This window comes from Neoarius graeffei, chromosome 7 (assembly GCF_027579695.1).
Source record: "Neoarius graeffei isolate fNeoGra1 chromosome 7, fNeoGra1.pri, whole genome shotgun sequence".
Classification (NCBI taxonomy): Eukaryota; Metazoa; Chordata; class Actinopteri; order Siluriformes; family Ariidae; genus Neoarius; species Neoarius graeffei.
In genome coordinates this window covers 63,448,545-63,468,773 of record NC_083575.1, presented here as the reverse complement: position 1 = coordinate 63,468,773, position 20,229 = coordinate 63,448,545, and the positions used below count along the sequence as shown (strand labels likewise).

The 20,229-nt window shown below is 42.9% G+C and overlaps 1 protein-coding gene across 1 annotated transcript in view; it reads left to right on the top strand.

The window, feature by feature from the left end:
• The window catches only part of LOC132888892 (cilia- and flagella-associated protein 46), a 251,873-nt gene that overhangs the window by 65,882 nt on the left and 165,762 nt on the right, over positions 1 to 20,229 (top strand). The window contains exons 18-24 of the mRNA XM_060924987.1: positions 7,789 to 8,001; positions 8,082 to 8,301; positions 12,272 to 12,421; positions 12,589 to 12,702; positions 12,856 to 13,037; positions 18,733 to 18,864; positions 19,165 to 19,330. Coding sequence (XP_060780970.1) covers positions 7,789 to 8,001; positions 8,082 to 8,301; positions 12,272 to 12,421; positions 12,589 to 12,702; positions 12,856 to 13,037; positions 18,733 to 18,864; positions 19,165 to 19,330 — 1,177 coding nt within the window. The remainder of the gene's footprint in view (positions 1 to 7,788; positions 8,002 to 8,081; positions 8,302 to 12,271; positions 12,422 to 12,588; positions 12,703 to 12,855; positions 13,038 to 18,732; positions 18,865 to 19,164; positions 19,331 to 20,229) is intronic.

The window sequence follows — 20,229 nt, the reverse complement described above, 5'->3', positions numbered from 1 at the left end:
TGGCCAGCCTGCAGTCCAGATCTTTCACCCATAGAAAACATTTGGCACATCATAAAACGGAAGATACGACAAAAAAGACCTAAGACAGTTGAGCAACTAGAATCCTACATTAGACAAGAATGGGTTAACATTCCTATCCCTTAACTTGAGCAACTTGTCTCCTCAGTCCCCAGACATTTAGACTGTTGTAAAGAGAAAAGGGGACATCTCACAGTGGTAAACATGGCCTTGTCCCAACTTTTTTGAGATGTGTTGTTGTCATGAAATTTAAAATCACCTAATTTTTCTCTTTAAATGATACATTTTCTCAGTTTAAACATTTGATATGTCATCTATGTTCTATTCTGAATAAAATATGGAATTTTGAAGCTTCCTCATCATTGCATTCCGTTTTTATTTACAATTTGTACTTTGTCCCAACTTTTTTGGAATCGGGGTTGTCTCATTCTCATTATCTCTAGCCGCTTTATCCTTCTACAGGGTCGCAGGCAAGCTGGAGCCTATCCCAGCTGACTACGGGCAAAAGGCAGGGTACACCCTGGACAAGTCTCCAGGTCATCACAGGGCTGACACATAGACACAGACAACCATTCACACCTACGGTCAATTTAGAGTCACCAGTTAACCTAACCTGCATGTCTTTGGGAGCACCCAGAGGAAACCCACACGGACACGGGGAGAACATGCAAACTCCACACAGAAAGGCCCTCGCCGGCCACGGGGCTCGAACCCGGACCTTCTTGCTGTGAGGCGACAGCGCTAACCACTACACCACCGTGCCGCCCGGAATCGGGGTTGTAATTTTGATTATTCAACAGTTAGTCTGTCCACTAAATTGACTGCTCAAGCAGTGTTCCAAGAGTGTTGATCTTTAGTAGAACAGCAATGGGACATTTCAGTTTTGTATCACTCTACTTATCTGTGTGCTGCATAAAATTCCAATTAATAAGAGCAATAGTTAATTACATTGAAATTGTTGCTACAGTATTGGCAGTCAAGCTATGCTCTATGCACTTGTGGCTTTTTTTGGGAACTGTTTCCACTGACAGGGCAAAAATAAACAAAATATTTATCTATATTGTGTCTGAAATATCAGTTACTTGATATTCAATTCTTATTAACAGAAATGTTGTACAAAACCAAACTCATGCTCACAGTCATGCTGTTGTACTGAAAATTGTGCTGATATACAGTATAAAAGCGCTCTTGTTCATGCAGTATTGCTTAAATATACAGTTAATACACACATGTTACACGTGTAATATACACATGCACACGTTATGCATTAAGTTTTGTTGGTAATGGCATTCATTACACTGCTTTGTTGAATACTCAATTTTGATTGGTCAATTACGGCATTCTACAGCCTGTTAAGTCTGAATACTAGACTATTGCTATGAATAACAGACTATGCTATGCACACAGTTCTGATCTGGAGGACCATGTCCACATCATATCAAATTACAGAAAGATGTCCAGTAATTTTTTTTTTCTTTAATAATCAAACTAGCTCATTTGTGACACCCTGTTGCAAAAATGTTACTCCATTAGAAAATACTAGACATGTAACGATTCACCCAATTCACAATTCCATTCAATCATGATACTGAGTTCACAATTCGATTTTCCCACAATATTTTTGGGAAAATAATGAAATAAAGAAGATTTTATTACCAAAAAAATCTTGTTTAAAAAATTCCTATTCTTTATCAACTTAAATATCCCTTTTGTTAAATTAAGAAAAACTTGTTTCATTTTCTTAATACCCAACAATAATGATTTACCCACATTTGTAAAGGTTGGAGTAAAATATTATAGCCTATTAACTAAAATATTTTTATTATAGATGAAAAAAGTTAATAACAATTAAGCCTTTATTTAATAAACTTATGAACATTTCTACTACCTCCAACTACTTCTCTTTTCTTTAGCTTTCAGCAATCTGTAAAAAGAGAGGTCTGATTTCTTGTTAAATCTATTAGTACAGTCAGTCGCACAACAGTTCTTTCCCATTTTAGATCTGCTTTTTTGTGTGTTTTCGCAGCATTAGAGCTGTGTTATTGCCGCCTAAGGTGAAGTCACATGTATTCCTGCTATTTTAGGCTAATGCGCCCTCTGCTATCTAAACAGCACAAGTACTGCTTGGAAAAACTTAAGATATTATGCAGCCTGAAAATAATCCGATTCATTCTTTCATTTCATTTATTCAAATCATCATAAGTTGTATCTCGGTTTATCGTCTCACAATATATCATTACATGCCTAGAAAACACCATAGAAGATTTTTCTAATATTAATTTTAATGTTTAGTTTAACGTGAACTGTCACGCTAATGAATTGTAAATAGGCTAATCTTAATGCTACATAGTTTACATTGCTATGGACGCAGTTCAAATAGTCTAATGGACTATTTTTAGAGGAAGCAATAAAATAATTTTTAAATCAGTATGTTAGGGTTTTGCTGGGATTTGAACCTGGTTCGTTGGTGTGATGATCCAGCAAACCCCCACTAGGCCACCAGGGGAATGACTCAAATGCAGAGGTGTGAGGCAGAAGTAGAAAAAGTAACAAAAGGTTTATTTATACTATGTACACTATATACAATCCAGGGCAAAACAAAAAAAACAAAAACAAAGAGTATAATTCAAAAAGAAAAAGGCAAAAATGCAAAAGCTCAGAAGATCCACAAAACACAGTACAAAGGAAACTGGAGATAAACATAACAGCACAAAGACTCCGTGACAAGAGGACTGAACTCAGGGGTATAAATACACAAACTAATTAAGGACACAGGTGAAGATAATTAGGACTAACAGGCAATTAACAAAAAAAAACACAAAACACAGGAACAGTGGCGGCCTCTAGAGGCCAAAATAAATATGACACGAAAAGGAAATAACAGCGGCCTCTAGAGGCCAAAACAGTCCAAGTCCTAACAGGACCCCCCCCTCTAGGAGCGTCTCCTGATGTTCCCAGGGCGATCCGGATGGGCCGAATGGAAGTCCCGACACAGTTCTTTATCCAAGACATCCCGAGCAGGAACCCAGCAGCGCTCCTCAGGACCATAGCCCTCCCAGTCCACCAGATATTGCAACCCGCCGCGGACCCGGCGGGAGTCAAGCAGGCGATGCACAGTGAACACAGTCTGCCCCTGGAAGATGCGGGGGGGTGGGGGGTTCCTAGGGGCAGGGGCATACGTAGACGTCAGTACAGGCCGCAACAGGGAAACATGGAAAGTGGGGTTGATCCTCAGAGTCCGGGGCAACTGGAGCCGGTAGGAGACAGGGTTCACCCTGCGCACCACCTTGAAGGGGCCAATGTAGCGAGGAGCAAGCTTGCGGTTCTCCACCTGCAGCGGAAGGTCCTTAGTGGACAGCCAAACCCGCTGCCCAGGGCGGAAAGTGTGTGCAGGTCTTCTATGGCGGTTGGCCTGAGTCTGGTTGGTTCTGGAGGTCTGTATGAGGGTCTTCCTGACCTTGCTCCAGGTCTTGCGACACCGTCTCACATATTGGTTGACCGAGGGCACCCCCGCGTCCTCCTCCTGGTCCAGGAACAGAGGTGGCTGGAACCCGAATTGGCACTGGAATGGCGACAGCTTGGTGGCCGATGACTGCAGGGTGTTGTGGGCGTACTCTGCCCATGGCAGCCAGGTGCTCCACGATGTCGGGTTATCCATAGCCAGGCCTCGCAGGGTGGTTTCCAGGTCCTGGTTGAGCCTCTCCGTCTGACCATTGGACTGTGGGTGAAACCCAGAGGAGAGGCTGGCAGTGGCTCCGATGACCTTGCAGAACCCATGCCACACTCGGGAGGAGAACTGGGGCCCTCGGTCTGAGACGATGTCCTGTGGAAGACCAAAGACTCGGAAGACATGATTAAATATAAGTTTCGCTGTTTCAAGAGCAGAGGGGAGTTTGCACAGAGGTATGAAGCGGCAGGCCTTGGAGAATCTGTCAACAATGACCAAAATGACCATGTTACCTTGTGACTCAGGGAGACCCGTGATGAAGTCGACTGCCACGTGGGACCAGGGACGCCGGGGAATGGTCAGAGGATGCAGGAGACCCTGGGGACGCTGTCGTGGGTTCTTGGTTCTGGTGCAAACCTCACAGGACAGGACAAATGACCTTACTTCCTGCTCCATGTTAGGCCACCAGAAGCGTCTTTTCAGGAAGTCCAGGGTCCTCCGAGCTCCCGGGTGGGCGGTGAGAGGGGAAGAGTGACCCCACTGGAGAACCTTGGCCCGGGCTTGATGTGGGACGTACAAGAGGCCCGGTGGCCCCGTCCCAGGACCGGGGTCCTGGCGTTGGGCTCGTCGAACAGCCTCCTCAATACCCCAGCGGACAGGGGCCACAATCCGGGACACCGGGATAATAGGCCCGACTTCATTCTCCCTGTTAGTGGCAGAGAACAGCCTGGACAGTGCGTCAGGTTTGGTGTTCTTGGAGCCGGGACGGTACGAGAGGGTGAAGTCAAACCGACTGAAAAACAGGGCCCACCTAGCCTGTCGAGGGTTCAGTCTCTTGGCTTGCTGGAGGTACTCCAGGTTCTTGTGGTCAGTCCAAACCAGGAATGGATGTTGCGCTCCCTCCAGCCAGTGCCTCCACTCCTCAAGGGCCAGTTTGACCGCTAGCAGTTCTCGATCCCCCACATCGTACCGGGACTCTGCAGGACTCAGGCGGTGGGAGAAGTAAGCGCAGGGGTGCAGCTTTCCTTCCGAACGTTGAGAGAGTACCGCGCCGACACCACTGTCCGAGGCGTCCACCTCCACGATGAATGGTTGGGAGGTGTCCGGGAGGACCAGAATGGGTGCCGTGCAGAAGCAGGCCTTGAGGTCTTTGAACGCCTTTTCTGCCTGAGGAGACCAGCCATAAGATCCACCTGTCCCTTTGGTGAGGTCTGACATGGGTGCTGCCACAGAACTGAAGTTCCTGATGAACTTGCGGTAGAAGTTAGCGAATCCTAAGAACCGCTGAACCTCCTTAACGGACTTGGGAGTAGGCCAGTCCCGGACGGCCAGGGTCTTGGCAGGGTCCATTTGGAGTTGGCCTGTCCGTACAATAAATCCCAGAAAGGAGACCTCGGGAACATGAAATTCGCATTTCTGGGCCTTGGCGAACAGATTGTTCTGTAGCAGCCTCTGGAGAACCTGGCGGACATGGTGGCGGTGCTCCTGCATGGTCTTGGAAAAGATAAGGATGTCATCGAGGTAGACAAAGACGTACAGGTTAATCATGTCCCTTAACACGTCGTTGATTAGGGCCTGAAAAACAGCTGGTGCGTTGGTGAGTCCGAAGGGCATCACCTGGTATTCGTAGTGCCCAGACGGGGTGTTAAAGGCAGTCTTCCACTCGTCTCCCTGTCGGATACGGATGAGGTGGTATGCGTTCCGTAGGTCCAACTTGGTGAAGACGGTGGCGCCTTGGAGCAGGTCGAAAGCAGTGGACATCAGCGGAAGGGGATATCGGTTGCGCACAGTGATCTTGTTCAGGCCCCTGTAGTCAATACATGGTCGAAGCCCCCCATCCTTCTTGCCGACAAAGAAGAAGCCGGCACCAGCAGGTGAGGTGGAGGGTCGAATGAACCCAGAGACCAGGGCGTCTTTGAGGTATTCCTCCATAGCCTTGCGTTCTGGCTGAGAGAGGGAAAACAGTCTGCCACGAGGAGGGGTAGTCCCAGGGAGCAAGTCGATGGCACAGTCATAGGCCCGGTGCGGAGGAAGAACGGCGGCCCTGCTCTTGCTGAATACCTCCTTGAGATCCCAGTACTCTGTGGGAACTTGAGATAACTCGGTGAGATCAGGGGGCTCGGCAGGAGACACAGGAGAGCTAGAGAGCAGACAAGAGGCATGGCATGCAGGGCCCCATTCCACAACCTGGCTTGTTACCCAGTCTATGCGAGGGTTGTGGCGAGTAAGCCAAGGAAGGCCTAGAATAACTGGGAACTCAGGTGAAGGAATCAGGTGCAGGGATATTTCTTCCTTGTGACCTTGAGACTGGAGGAAGACTGGAGAAGTAACTTGAGTGACTCTTCCATCACCTAACGCTTGGCCATCGAGGGCAGACACAGACAGAGGGACTTCAAGAGGTGCAGTAGGTATATTGATGCTTTGGGCGAAGTGAATATCCATAAAGTTCCCAGCCACCCCTGAGTCTATCAAAGCTTGACAAGAGTGGACAGACTCACCCCAGGAGATGGAGACCGGGATGTAGATTCCTTGGCCAGGGAGTCCGGGAGAGAGGGTAGGCAGTTGAAGCAGCCTCTGCTGAGTCGGTCATGACGGAGTCTTTCTGTTAGGGTTTTGCTGGGATTTGAACCTGGTTCGTTGGTGTGATGATCCAGCAAACCCCCACTAGGCCACCAGGGGAATGACTCAAATGCAGAGGCGTGAGGCAGAAGTAGAAAAAGTAACAAAAGGTTTATTTATACTATGTACACTATATACAATCCAGGGCAAAACAAAAAAAACAAAAACAAAGAGTATAATTCAAAAAGAAAAAGGCAAAAATGCAAAAGCTCAGAAGATCCACAAAACACAGTACAAAGGAAACTGGAGATAAACATAACAGCACAAAGACTCCGTGACAAGAGGACTGAACTCAGGGGTATAAATACACAAACTAATTAAGGACACAGGTGAAGATAATTAGGACTAACAGGCAATTAACAAAAAAAAACACAAAACACAGGAACAGTGGCGGCCTCTAGAGGCCAAAATAAATATGACACGAAAAGGAAATAACAGCGGCCTCTAGAGGCCAAAACAGTCCAAGTCCTAACACAGTAAAATAATTTTAAATCAATATATCTTGTAAAAGGGGTGGCACGGTGTTGTAGTGGTTAGCACTGTTGCCTCACAGCAAGAAGGTTCTGTGTTTGAGCCCAGCGGCCGATGAGGGCCTTTCTGTGTGGAGTTTGCATGTTCTCCCCATGTCTGCGTGGGTTTCCTCCGGGTGCTCTGGTTTCCCCCACAGTCCAAAGACATGCAGGTTAGGCTAATTGGTGGCTCTAAATTGACCGTAGGTGTGAATGGTTGTCTCTATGTGTCAGCCCTGCGATGATCTGGCGACTTGTCCAGGGTGTACCCCGCTTCTTACCCATAGTCAGCTAGGAGAGGCACCAGCTTGCCTGCGACCCTGCACAGGATAAGCGGTTACGGATAATGGATGGATGGATATTTCATGTAAAAGAATTAATTTCTTTAGCAGCCATGTAATAAGCAGGATAATGTACAGCGAACCGGTCATTCTACATACTATCATGTATGGAATTCTATTACTCAAATACAAATACACATTCTGCACACACCTTTGCTTACAAAAGAAAAAAAATAATGTAAAATGGATTCTAAACTTCACAAGCACCTCTGTTCACATAGCTATCACATCATGTTAAGTGTTCAGCCTATTTCACGCTCAAGTCAACATCTAAGAAGGGAAATTGGTGCGTCCTTTCCAACACCACAGCATGCATTTAATGACATTTTCAATTTCAAGCCAAAGGGAACAGCAATCCTAGAAAGATTCTGATTCATGGTTTACTAAACAAAGCACACAAAATAGCCTCTCAACATGACAAAGAAGGATGTTACTTGCATATTCAGCAGCATCAAGTTCATATTATGATCTACTTACATGACCCAAAATTTTCTTAACTCCCTTGACAGACATGACTGTGAAAACTAGAGGATCACTGTGCTCCAACCAATATCAGTTTTCCTCCCTTTCTTTCACCATCTGTCTCTCTGTCTTTGTTTTCGGTCTCATTCTATTTTACTTTCTGTGTCCACAGTGACTGGATTCAAGAGATGTCAGTCTATGCTGTGGCTAATTTCCTGCGAGGAGCAGAAATCGGGGCAGAGCTGCAGGAGCCGTGGCTGGTGGTCAATGCAGCTGTGTACCTTTGGAACTATAATAATCACATTCTTGCCACAAAGGGACATGACAAGCTTGTACCCACATTCAGCCAACTGGTGGAGTTACTCAAACAGACAGGCCATGCAGGGTGAGACCTCCTAATGCTTTTAATATTTTTCCCCAAAATATACGTACAATTAGTTGAATGCATTGACTGTGTTGCCATAGGGAAGTGGTGCTGCTTGTCCTGTTGTGTGATGCTGTGGCACAGGGCATCATCCAACCTTGGTGTGGGACATCTGGAAGTATTATTCAGGAGGGGAAGCGGCCTCGGGCTCAGTCTGACAGGACTAAGAAAAATGGAAAGAAAAGAGTGGAGAAATCAGGCTCCACTCATGCCATTCCACTGGAGGCAGCTGCTGTCCAGAATATCAAGAAGGCTCTGCAGGTGAGAACTGTTAGTGTTTTCATCCTGACCACCACGGATTTCACCAGCAATTTGCATTGTTTAAATTTACAACTTTCACACAGTATTGTACCAATGATGACTCACATTCATAATTTGATTGTAAGCCCTGTTAGTGAGAGTGTGACTTATACAAATCCCACATTCACTGGATTTGATGGAATTTATCTCTAGAGTCTAAATAATCCCCTCTTAAATGTACATAGCTCATGCTGATGACCGTTTACTTTATGAAGAATTTAGTTGGCATGAGTAACCAAAAACTTCTTCAGTTTCCAGACACTGACTTCAAACTTTCCTCCTACTGTTGCTTCATTGTGCATTTTACACCAACTGCAACTATAGGTGTTAGCGAATCATAGAATAAATAGTTATGAAGATGTCATCCTTTTCCCAGAAGCAAATTGGCTTATTTTTCAAACAAGAGCCCTCTCACTAAATTTTGAGGCGCTATTGCCTCATTGATTTCAAATCTGGCTTATGCTCACACATTACCCTTTTCCCAAATAATTACTGTTAAATTCCCACATAAAATTGCATGCTTGGAAAGGGATAGGTGGAAGGAACAAGAAATATGAATACTAAATTGGTTACATGTCAGTGAGATTGTCCTTTTCTCAGCTCTGAAGGGGATAAAGCAGTTTATTGCCTTCTGGCAATCTACCTGCCTAACCTGAAGTATTTGCAGCAGCACTCTCTACGCGTGCACACACCTCTGCACTACAGTTACAGTGCTCAACGTAAATGAGTACACCCCCTTTGAAAAGGAACATTTTAAACAATATCTCAATGAACACAAACAATTTCCAAAATGTTGAAAAGACAAAGTTTAATATAACATCTGTTTAACTTATAACGTGAAAGTCTCATCTCATCTCATTATCTCTAGCCGCTTTATCCTTCTACAGGGTCGCAGGCAAGCTGGAGCCTATCCCAGCTGACTACGGGCGAAAGGCGGGGTACACCCTGGACAAGTCGCCAGGTCATCACAGGGCTGACACATAGACACAGACAACCATTCACACTCACATTCACACCTACGGTCAATTTAGAGTCACCAGTTAACCTAACCTGCATGTCTTTGGACTGTGGGGGAAACCGGAGCACCCGGAGGAAACCCACGCGGACACAGGGAGAACATGCAAACTCCACACAGAAAGGCCCTCGCCGGCCCCGGGGCTCGAACCCAGGACCTTCTTGCTGTGAGGCGACAGCGCTAACCACTACACCACCGTGCCGCCCCTAACGTGAAAGTAAGGTTAATAATATAAACTTAGATTACACATTTTTTCAGTTTTACTCAAATTAGGGTGGTGCAAAAATGAGTACACCCCACAACAAAAACTACTACATCTAGTACTTTGTATGGCCTCCATGATTTTTAATGACTGCACCAAGTCTTCTAGGCATGGAATGAACAAGTTGGCGACATTTTGCAACATCAATCTTTTTCCATTCTTCAACAATGACCTCTTTTAGTGACTGGATGCTGGATGGAGAGTGATGCTCAACTTGTCTCTTCAGAATTCCCCATAGGTGTTCGATTGGGTTCAGGAGACATACTTGGCCACTGAATCACTTTCACCCTGTTCTTCTTCAGAAATCCAACAGTGGCCTTAGATGTGTGTTTAGGATCATTGTCATGTTGGAAAAGTGCACGATGACCAAGGGCATGGAGTGATGGTAGCATCTCCTCTTTCAGTATAGAGCAATACATCTGTGAATTCATGATGCCATCAGTGAAATGCAGCTCCCCGACACCAGCAGCACTCATGCAGCCCCACATAAGGACACTGCCACCACCATGTTTCACTGTAGGCACCATGCATTTTTCTTTGTATTCCTCACCTTTGCGACACCATACAGTTTTGAAGCCATCAGTTCCAAAAACATTTATCTTGGTCTCATCACTCCAGAGTACAGAATCCTAGTAGTCTTCATCTTTGTCAGCACGGGCCCTGGCAAACTCTAGGCAGGCTTTTTTGTGCCTGGGCTTTAGGAGAGGCTTTTTTCTTGGACGGCATCCATGCATGCCATTCCTCTGCAGTGTACGCCGTATTGTGTCACGGGAAATAGTCACCCCAGTTTGGCTTTCTACTTCTTTAGATAACTGCAGTGAACTTGCATGCCAATTTTCTTCAGCCCTTCTCATCAGAAGATGCTCCTGTCGAGGTGTTAACTTCCGTGGACGACCTGGACGTCTCTGTGAGATGGTTGCAGTTCCATCTTTCTTAAATTTTTGTACCACTTTTGCTACAGTATTCTGACTGATAAGTAAAGCTTTGCTGATCTTCTTGTAGCCTTCACTTTTATGGTGTAAATAATTATTTTCTTTGGGGAATTCTGAAGAGACAAGTTGAGCATCACTCTCCATCCAGCATCCAGTCACTAAAAGAGGTCATTGTTGAAGAATGGAAAAAGATTGATGTTGCAAAATGTCGCCAACTTGTTCATTCCATGCCTAGAAGACTTGGTGCCGTCATTAAAAATCATAGAGGCCATACAAAGTACTAGATGTAGTAGTTTTTGTTGTGGGGTGTACTCATTTTTGCACCACCCTAATTTGAGTAAAACTGAAAAAATGTGTAATCTAAGTTTATATTATTAACCTTACTTTTACGTTATAAGTTAAACAGATGTTATATTAAACTTTGTCTTTTCAACATTTTGGAAATTGTTTGTGTTCATTGAGATATTGTTTAAAATGTTACTTTTCAAAGGGGGTGCACTCATTTACACTGAGCACTGTATATTAATGCTGACAGTATGGCTGGAGCAAACTGGAGGACTGCCCGAATATCTAAGTACAACACGGGCCCTTAAGCTACAGATTGTCCTGTATCCATTGTCTAAGTTCAAGTCCCTGGAGCAAGGCATGTTGTGTTATGTTTCAGCTAAGCCTCCTTGAGTTTTATACACAACAGAGAACTCTTCCCTCTGCTCCTTTGCCCTGTGTATTTCGACACTGACCTGCTCTGAGTGTTTGAACACTGACCTCCTCTGAGACTGCAGATTTCAGATTTTGTTTCAGACTCAATCAGTTGCATCAAATTCAACCAAGCTGATGCTATTCAGAACCTGTACTAAATATCCAAATAATTAGGTCTTTATTAAATTCCTATTAAAATATTGATTAGATGGACCTAATTAAGCCTTAATTAGCTGGGCTTGTGAAGGGTTAGAAAGAGTTCTCCAGGCGTAATCTCATCTCAGATCACAGATGATGTATGACAAGTAAGAGACTGTTTTCATATGCAAGATCATATGGAAATTATGAACTTAAACACAGGATGTCAACTCAAAACTCACCACTAGCTACATTATTACAATAGGTTATTGTTTCTTTTTAAGCAGTAATCATGCCACATAGATTTGAAGAGTCTTCTCGTTTTATAACAGCAGTACTGCTTGAACATTAGCTTAGATAAATTAAAATGTTGCATTATTTAAACATTTGTGCCAAAAGAGCACTGATTTGAATTATCTAAGACATTTGAGTGCAAGTACAACAAATAGGCCAGATAGTAACTATGGAAGTGAGAGACAATGGCTTTGAAAAGTGTCAAGTCTTTTTGCACCTGCCTGTTCTGCCATTCAAGCATATCAAACAGGACTGGTGGGTGGATGGATGGATGTTATTTTTGATGGTTTTTTTTTATTGATTGCTTACTCTAATTATTCCTTGACACCTAAAGATCTTTAACTTTTAGAAGTATATATAATTATAAACATAATTGTTGGAGCTATTATAAAAATAAACCTGTTTATACATTGCAAATCTTTCAAAATCTGTCTACAAGCATGCATTTACTGTTTCCTCTGGTTCATGGTTGTAATTTCTCTTGGTTTTTGCTTCACCTAACTTTGATCACTACCATGTGTAATGATATCAAGCCTTGGATTGGGCCAAATAGAAGTACTTTACACAATGTTTGTTTTTTCTGTGCTGTAGATGTGTGTCTATGCTCTGCATCTGTCCAATGGGAATGATGAGACAGTGCCCATCATGGTTCGAAAGCAGCTTCTCAGCACATGGGTAAATACCAAACGCCTGTTGCAACAGCAAATTGGACAGAACCTTGACATTGCTGATGAGCTGCATGTGAGTGTCTGCAAAACCCCCCACACATTAGTTCACTATACAGTTATGATAAACCCTAAACTAATGTAATGTTTTATTTTGGAATAAATAATATTAAAAGGCATGAAGGCAGTTATACATAAATTTGATCTCAGTATGGTCATGAAATGCATGTTTGATTTTCCCAGTGTACAAATGAGGCAATGCATGCCATGTCACGTGTATTGGTTGGAGTGGAGATGCTGCGGTGTAATAGCCATAATCATGGACCGATGGCATTCTCTGTGCCCAGCCTTACAATGGTGAGGTCTACTATGCAGTTTCAAAAAAGGAAAGCATGACTTGGACTGGTTTTGTCCTCAAAAATTCTCCTGCTGTTTTTTGGAACTATATGATTTTTCTCATTGACGCTTTCTTTCTCATTTTATCTTTTTCTGTCTTTCATTCTCTTATAGCTTGTGCAAATAGCATCTGACTGTAAATGGTCTGATCCTGTGGGGGAGCTTTATTCATGGTCTCAGCTTGCTCACTTTGCCCATCAGAGCACTGATCATGACCTTGTTATGATTTGCACCCAGAATGCACTTCAGTTGGATCAGACTGCCATCCATAAGGCAAAACTCTCCGTGTGTAACCTGTGAGTACTTTGACTCTAACACTTGTTTACCAGAAGACAGGAGGAAAAATATCCTCCTGAGAACCAACCCATAGACTTGTGTCCTCTGTAGTTGACATTTGTTTTATGTGCACACCCTCTTACTCTTTCAAGCTATTCACTTGAATCCTGGTGTCTTGTAAAGAGGACATCCTGGGCTTTCCAATGATATATCATGTGACTGGCGGCATGGTGGTGTAGTGGTTAGCGCTGTCGCCTCACAGCAGGAAGGTCCGGGTTCGAGCCCTGTGGCCGGCGAGGGCCTTTCTGTGTGGAGTTTGCATGTTCTCCCCGTGTCCGTGTGGGTTTCCTCCGGGTGCTCCGGTTTCCCCCACAGTCCAAAGACATGCAGGTTAGGTTAACTGGTGACTCTAAATTGACCGTAGGTGTGAATGTGAGTGTGAATGGTTGTCTGTGTCTATGTGTCAGCCCTGTGATGATCTGGCAACTTGTCCAGGGTGTACCCTGCCTTTCGCCCGTAGTCAGCTGGGATAGGCTCCAGCTTGCCTGCGACCCTGTAGAACAGGATAAAGCAGCTAGAGATAATGAGATGAGATGAGATATCATGTGACTAGGAGGGTTGCTGGGAAATTCCTAGTAAGGAAATCACAACAAAAGAGAAATTGAGAGACACATTTTTTTCTTGGTTCCCAGGAGGTTACACAGCATATCTAAGGCTCAGCTTTAACACTTAAAAACAATTTAAAAAGGGTTTAAACAAAAGTATTTTTCGGGAAACAGCTATCAGCTATTCAGTGAGTACTTTCTCAAATATTCCATAAGGCATGGTGGTGCAGCCAAGCGTTTCATGAACAAGACGAAAGATGCATCATCAGCAACATAACTTCGGGTCATCAGGTGTTTCAACATCAAACACCCTCTCCCAGGCAACCCAGCTGAGATCGATCAGACCCCCAGCTTGCATCCCAGTAGCATTCACCCGCAGACCCACCCTCTTGATCCAAAGCCACCTGGTAGCTTTTTTTGTGGCTTCATTTTCTGAGTTGATAGCTCCTCCTCTTTGCCATTCCAGGAATTGTTTGTCTTTTGTATTTCTTGTTGCAGGCATGTCCCTATAGTGCTTATCAGCACTGATGGCTCAGTGGTAGCATTCTCATCTGCCATATGGGAGGCCTGGGTTTACTTCCCAGCCAAATTATGTGCTTGGTTTCCTTCTACTTTTAAACCTTAATCTGCATTCAAAAGAATGCAAGAACATTTGCAGTGTTATACTTACACCTTAATAGTAAAAGTGTGTATAATTCAAAAGTATTGGATATTTGTTACAGCCCTACTTTTATGCACTATTCTTCTACATACTGCATTGTTTTGAATACAGATCTTGGTTTAATAGTAAAAGAAAAATCTGAATCGTCATGACTGGGAATTAACCCATGTTGACTCGCTTGGTTTGGATTGACAAAAGAAGGGTTGAACTTTGGCCAGATAACCTAGGTCTGACCCTGGTCATTGGTTTGAAAGAGGCATCAAGTTTGCACTCGTGATTTGCACTGAAAGCACCGTGTGCCCCGAGAGGTGGGTCCTGAAGCTGATTTAGATAATGCGGGTTGGACTAAAGTGCAAAAGGACTATTACAGAGCACTCCAAGCCTATCGGCTCCTCCCCAGTCCTCTGCTGACATGGCAGGAACTGCGAGTCCTTCCTTTTTCAAGCCACATGCCAGAACCTTAAGATATAAAACGTAAATGAGGCATCAAGTTTGTACTCATGATTTGCACTGAAAGCACTGTGTGCCCCGAGAGGTGGGTTGTGAACCTGAGTCGGGTAACCTGGGTTGGATATGCATGCATGTCCGTTAATTCTTCCATCAGCATTGATGGTTCAGTGGTAAAATTCTCGCTTGCCACGCAGAGGCCAGCCGCATATATCTGTAGAACTGTGCTAGCCAATCAAAAGAGAGAGAAAATTGAGAGAGACATTTTCAGTTAAATTATATTTTAATAAAAGCTAAACGTTCAAAAGAAGAAAAAAATAAACTGTATTTAACTTTAAACATACAAATATTGTATTAATATGAATGACAAAAAATTAATTAAACTTTCAGAACCTTAAAACCAAAGACAAAGATGATCATTCGACAACACCTAACTATTTATATGTAAAGTACACAATAATTTGAACAAAGGTAATTGGATTGAATGAACCAAGTAAAAAAGAGTCAGTATATACTGATATCACAACATAACCAATTAAATAATGAATCTTTGAAATCACCTGATAGTTTAGAACACCAAACTTTCTACTGGTTGCTTCACAATCACACTCAAGTAAAAAAAAAAAAAAAGAAAGAAAGAAAGAAACGAAAAACAGACAAAGAAGACAAGAACAGCAGTTTCAGTAACATGTCAATAACAAACAGAACACAGAGTTATATTTTAATGATACAGTAATTGTAATAGAGGCATTCAAAACCAGGATATTATGGCTAAAACATGAGGGCAGTCACATTTCCTTTTCTGTTGCCCATCTCTTTTTTCAAGCTCATAAAAGGAAGACTGACAGAACTCAGAATTACTCAGAATGTACGTCGCTGTGGATAAGAGCATCTGCTAAATGCCTGTAATGTAATGTAATGTAATGTAATGTAATGTAATGTAAGAATGACTGACATAATTACAGAACACTCCAAGGCTGTCAGCTCCTCCCCAGTCTTCTGTTGATGTGACAGGAACTGCTAGTCTTTCCTAGTTCTTGTTGTATGCATGTCTATTTGTCCTTTACGTACCAGTATTGGTGGTTCAATGGTAGAATTTTCACTGCTCATGTGGCCTGGGTTCAATTCCTGGCCAATGTGCTTGCTTTCTTCCTACTTTTAAACCCTGATCTGGATTCAAAAGAATGCAAATACATTTACAGTGCTATCCTTCCACCTCTATAATAATCCAGTAGAAGGCAATGGGAAACCACTACTGTCATTATTCCCTTGTAACATTGATGGCTGAAGCCATCAGAGCAGACCTGCCATCAGGCAGAACACTAAAAAGAAGAATAATTTGCATTTAGCACCTTTTTTTTTTCTTCCCAGCTGTTCGCAGCCCAATTTTAAAGAGCACACGGCCCACATTTTTGAAACATTGCTGTAGATACTGCAGTGTTACAAGTGCACAGACATCTATCTATTTAAAACTATTCAAAACAATGCAAGTACATTTACAGTTTTAACCTTCCACTTTAATAGTACAAGTGCATATAATTCAAATGTGTTGGATATTTGTTGCAGTCTTACTTTTACATAATATACTTGTGCACCTCAGACAATTAGAATGTCATGAAAAGTTCAATATTTTCCATCAGTTATTGAAGAAAGTGAAATTTTAATATATTTTTGACTCATTGCACGTACGCTAAAATGTTTCAAGCATTTTTCTATTTTAATTTTGATAATTGTGGCCTACAGCACAATAAAAAAACATCTCAAAATATAAGAATATTTCATTTCCAGTTTGAGTAAAACAGTAAAATACATACTATGTATGTATCTCTCAGTCTAGTTCAGTCCACACAACCACAATCATGGGGAAGACTGCTGACTTGACAGTTGTACAGAAGACACTCATCAACACCCTCTACAAGGAGGGTAAGCCTCAGAAGGTCATTGTTGAAAAGGCTGGCTGGAAAAGGTGCACAATCAACAGGGATGACTGCAGCCTTGAGAGGATTATCAAGAAAAGTAGATTCAAGAACTTGGGAGAGCTTCACAAGGAGTGAACTGAGGCTGGTGTCAGTGCATTAAGAGCCACCATGTACAGACATCTTCCTAATAATGCACAGACATCTCATTCCTAATATCAAGCTACTCCTGAACCAGAGTCAATGTCGGAAGTGTCTTACCTGGGCTAAGGAGAGAAAGAACTGGACTGTTGCTCAGTGGTCCAATGTCCTCTTTTCACATGAAAGTAAATTTTGCATTTAATTTTGAAATCATGGTCCTAGAGTCTGGAGGAAGAGTATTGAAGCACAGAATCCAAGGTGTTTGAAGTCCAGTGTGAAGGTTCCACAGTTTGTGATGATTTGGGGTGCCATGTCATCTGCTGGTGTTGTGTTTTATCAAGACCAAAGTCAATGCAGCAGTCTACCAGGAGATTTTAGAGCACTTCATGCTTCCATCTGCTGACAAGCTTTATGGAGATGCTGATTTCCTTTTCCAGCAGGACTTAGTGCCCACAGTACCAAAACTATTACCAAATGGTTTGCTGACCATGATATTACTGTACTTGACTGGCCAGCCAACTCGCCTGACCTGAACCCCATAGAGAATCTATGGGGTGTTGTTAAGAGGAAGATGAGAAACATGCAACCCAAAAATACAGACAAGCTGAAGGCCACTATCAGTGCAACCTGGGCTTCAATAACACCTCAGCAGTGCCACAGGCTGATTGCCTCCATACCAGACATCCTAAGTCTCACGGAACTTCCGGGAGTCTCCCGCATATTGATAGTGGCTCCCTGATGCCCACAAATTACATACAATCTCATGGAATCTAGAGCAAGCGAGCAAGCTTCATCCCGAACCGACCAGATGCAAACTTGTGTACGTCACAGTAACAGGCCTGTGGTGCGGTGGCACACTATTGAGTAGGGTAGAGTGCGGTTTGGGATGCGGCCAATTTCACAATGCGTATTTCCGGTTTCAGAAAAAAAACAAACTCAAGTGTACACGCGTGCCCTCTGGTGGTTCATATGTGTGTGCACGCGCTTGCAATGTGGCGCGTGAGGCATGTTTTCTCCCGCCTGTGCGTGTGCTGTTTGGCCAAAGCAGTGGAGAGGAGAAGAGATGAACCGGCCGCCCTCTTCCGCGCGCTGCTCCCTCTAACGGTCATTCAGTCAGTCAGTGCACAGGAGCAGCAGCGTCATGGCAGAGGCAGAGTGCTCCAAGAAACGAAAATGTAAGACACATTTTACATCAGACGACACAAAAGTGTACCCTTGTCTGATAAGAGTAAGGAATACTCTGGGTGTCCAGAGTCAATCAGTAAGGAGCTTAATATATGGCACAGTGTAGTTATCATAGTTTATGGGTTGGGGCAGCTAAGTGCCCAAGTCAGGGTGTCAGCTGTGAATCTGAATGAATTCAGGTATTGTTCATCTCCAAAAGGCCACCCCAAATCCACCAGAATGCAGGAAATCACATCAACCAAATCCAAATTTTTCTGGGGGAGTACCCAATTTGTGGTAAAGGAGCCCTAACCAAGTATTGAGTGTATAAACATACTTTTCAGAAGTTGGACATTTCTGTATTGTAAATCCTTTTTTGATCGATCGTAGGAAATATTCTAATGATTTGAGATACTGGATTTCTGATTTTCATGAGCTATAAGCCATAATCATCAAAATTAAAACAAAAAAAGCTTAAAATATTTCATTTTACGTGTAATGAATATAGAATATATGAAAGTTTACCTTTTTGAATTAAATTACAAAAAAATAACTTTTTCATGATGCACTAGTACTTTAGATACTGCAAAGCATTGCAAATGCACTGACACCTAGTACAGGAATAACGGTGTAAATGTACTTAGTTTTTGATATTTTCAGGAATGTATTCTGCTTATACTACATTGAATTTGATTTTTCATGTATGTAATTCATAGTAGGTGAGAGCCTGCTTGATTTCAAATACTAATTGAGTGACTCAGTGCAATTTGTATGCATCTAGGTACAGCATGAGAGCAGTGCAGGAAATGCTGAGCAGTGCTGCATGTTTGAGAGGCCTGAGCATGCTTCATAAGTCCTGTGGCCATCTTGCCAAATACACAGAGGCTCTTGCCATGCTCCAGACTAGCGTCAGGTCAGTCTGTTAATACCATCTTGCTGATCAACTTGACCATATACTATGAATATAAGTTTGGTAAATTTAAAAATAGCACTACATTGTCCTGTGTCTTATTTTTTGTGACATAAAAATGTATTTAAAACACCACAGATATAATTATCTCAGCCAAACAGGCAACCTAATGCGTAAGATAACACCATCTTCATCCCATGATGGTGCACAATAATTTAATTAAAGTTAGAATGTAGAATAAAGAATGCTACGAATGCTAGAATGAAGTTAGCATGTAGAATAACATATTTAATCATCCTGTAGCTATGCTGAGCAGGCAGGTAGCTGGCCTCTCTGTGAGACTGCAGCAAGGCATTACTGGAACTCCTGCCTCCCTCTATTGGACAGTTCTGAGCAGAGACAACAGCTCCAAGAACCACTGGAGAATATTGTGAAGGCTCTAACCCGCACCTATCCTCAAACAGCCTGTGTAAGCACTTCAGCTTAATCATGTGTATATCATAGGTTTAATTTAAGATATTAAAGATGGCACAAATCCAATAAATAGTATTGGTCTCGAGCCAGTACCAGCAAAAATGGTAGACTGGATATTTAAGAAAACATATCCAATCCTGTAACAAATGACAAAGATGTACAACCCCAAAACAGAAGAAATTCAGACAGTATGTTGAAACTTAAATTAAAACCGAAAACATTGTGTAGCGAGATTCGGGTGTGGGTGGAGCACAGAAGCACGGCAGGTGGCTGTTTGCATTGAAGAGGGGTTTTATTTTTACTGCTTTTCAGCATAGGGCTCCAAAAAACTCTCACCCTCTCACACGCGCACACACACAGGCTGTCACAGCCCTTCTCTCTCTCCTTTTATCAGGCGCGGTCACTGAAGGAGACACACAAACACACGTTAATTGACAACAGGTGTAGTGACACGACCACTCACTTTCCCTGACTCCGCCCTCCATTCACAGACCGACGCTCGGCCATGCCCCCGCTGCCACTCATTGATTTGGAAATAATCTTTGACCTGTACTGCAATCAAAACAACACATTATTTGATGTTTTACCTTGTGAATTTTATTGTTTTGTTTTTTTGTTTTTCAAAAATTAACACTTGTTACCATTTTAATTCTTGAAACACATTTCCAAAAAAAGGTGACATGGTAAAGCATTTACCACTTTACAATGTTGCCATTCCTTCTCATAACACTTAAAAGATGTTTAGGGACGGAAGACACCAAGCGATGAAACGTTTCAGGTGTTATTTTGTCCCACTGACATTGTCATATTTTTCATTTCAAAATTCACCACACATTCTCGATTGGGGACAGAGGGGACAGGCACCTTTTTCTTCCACAGCTATGCCTTTGTAAT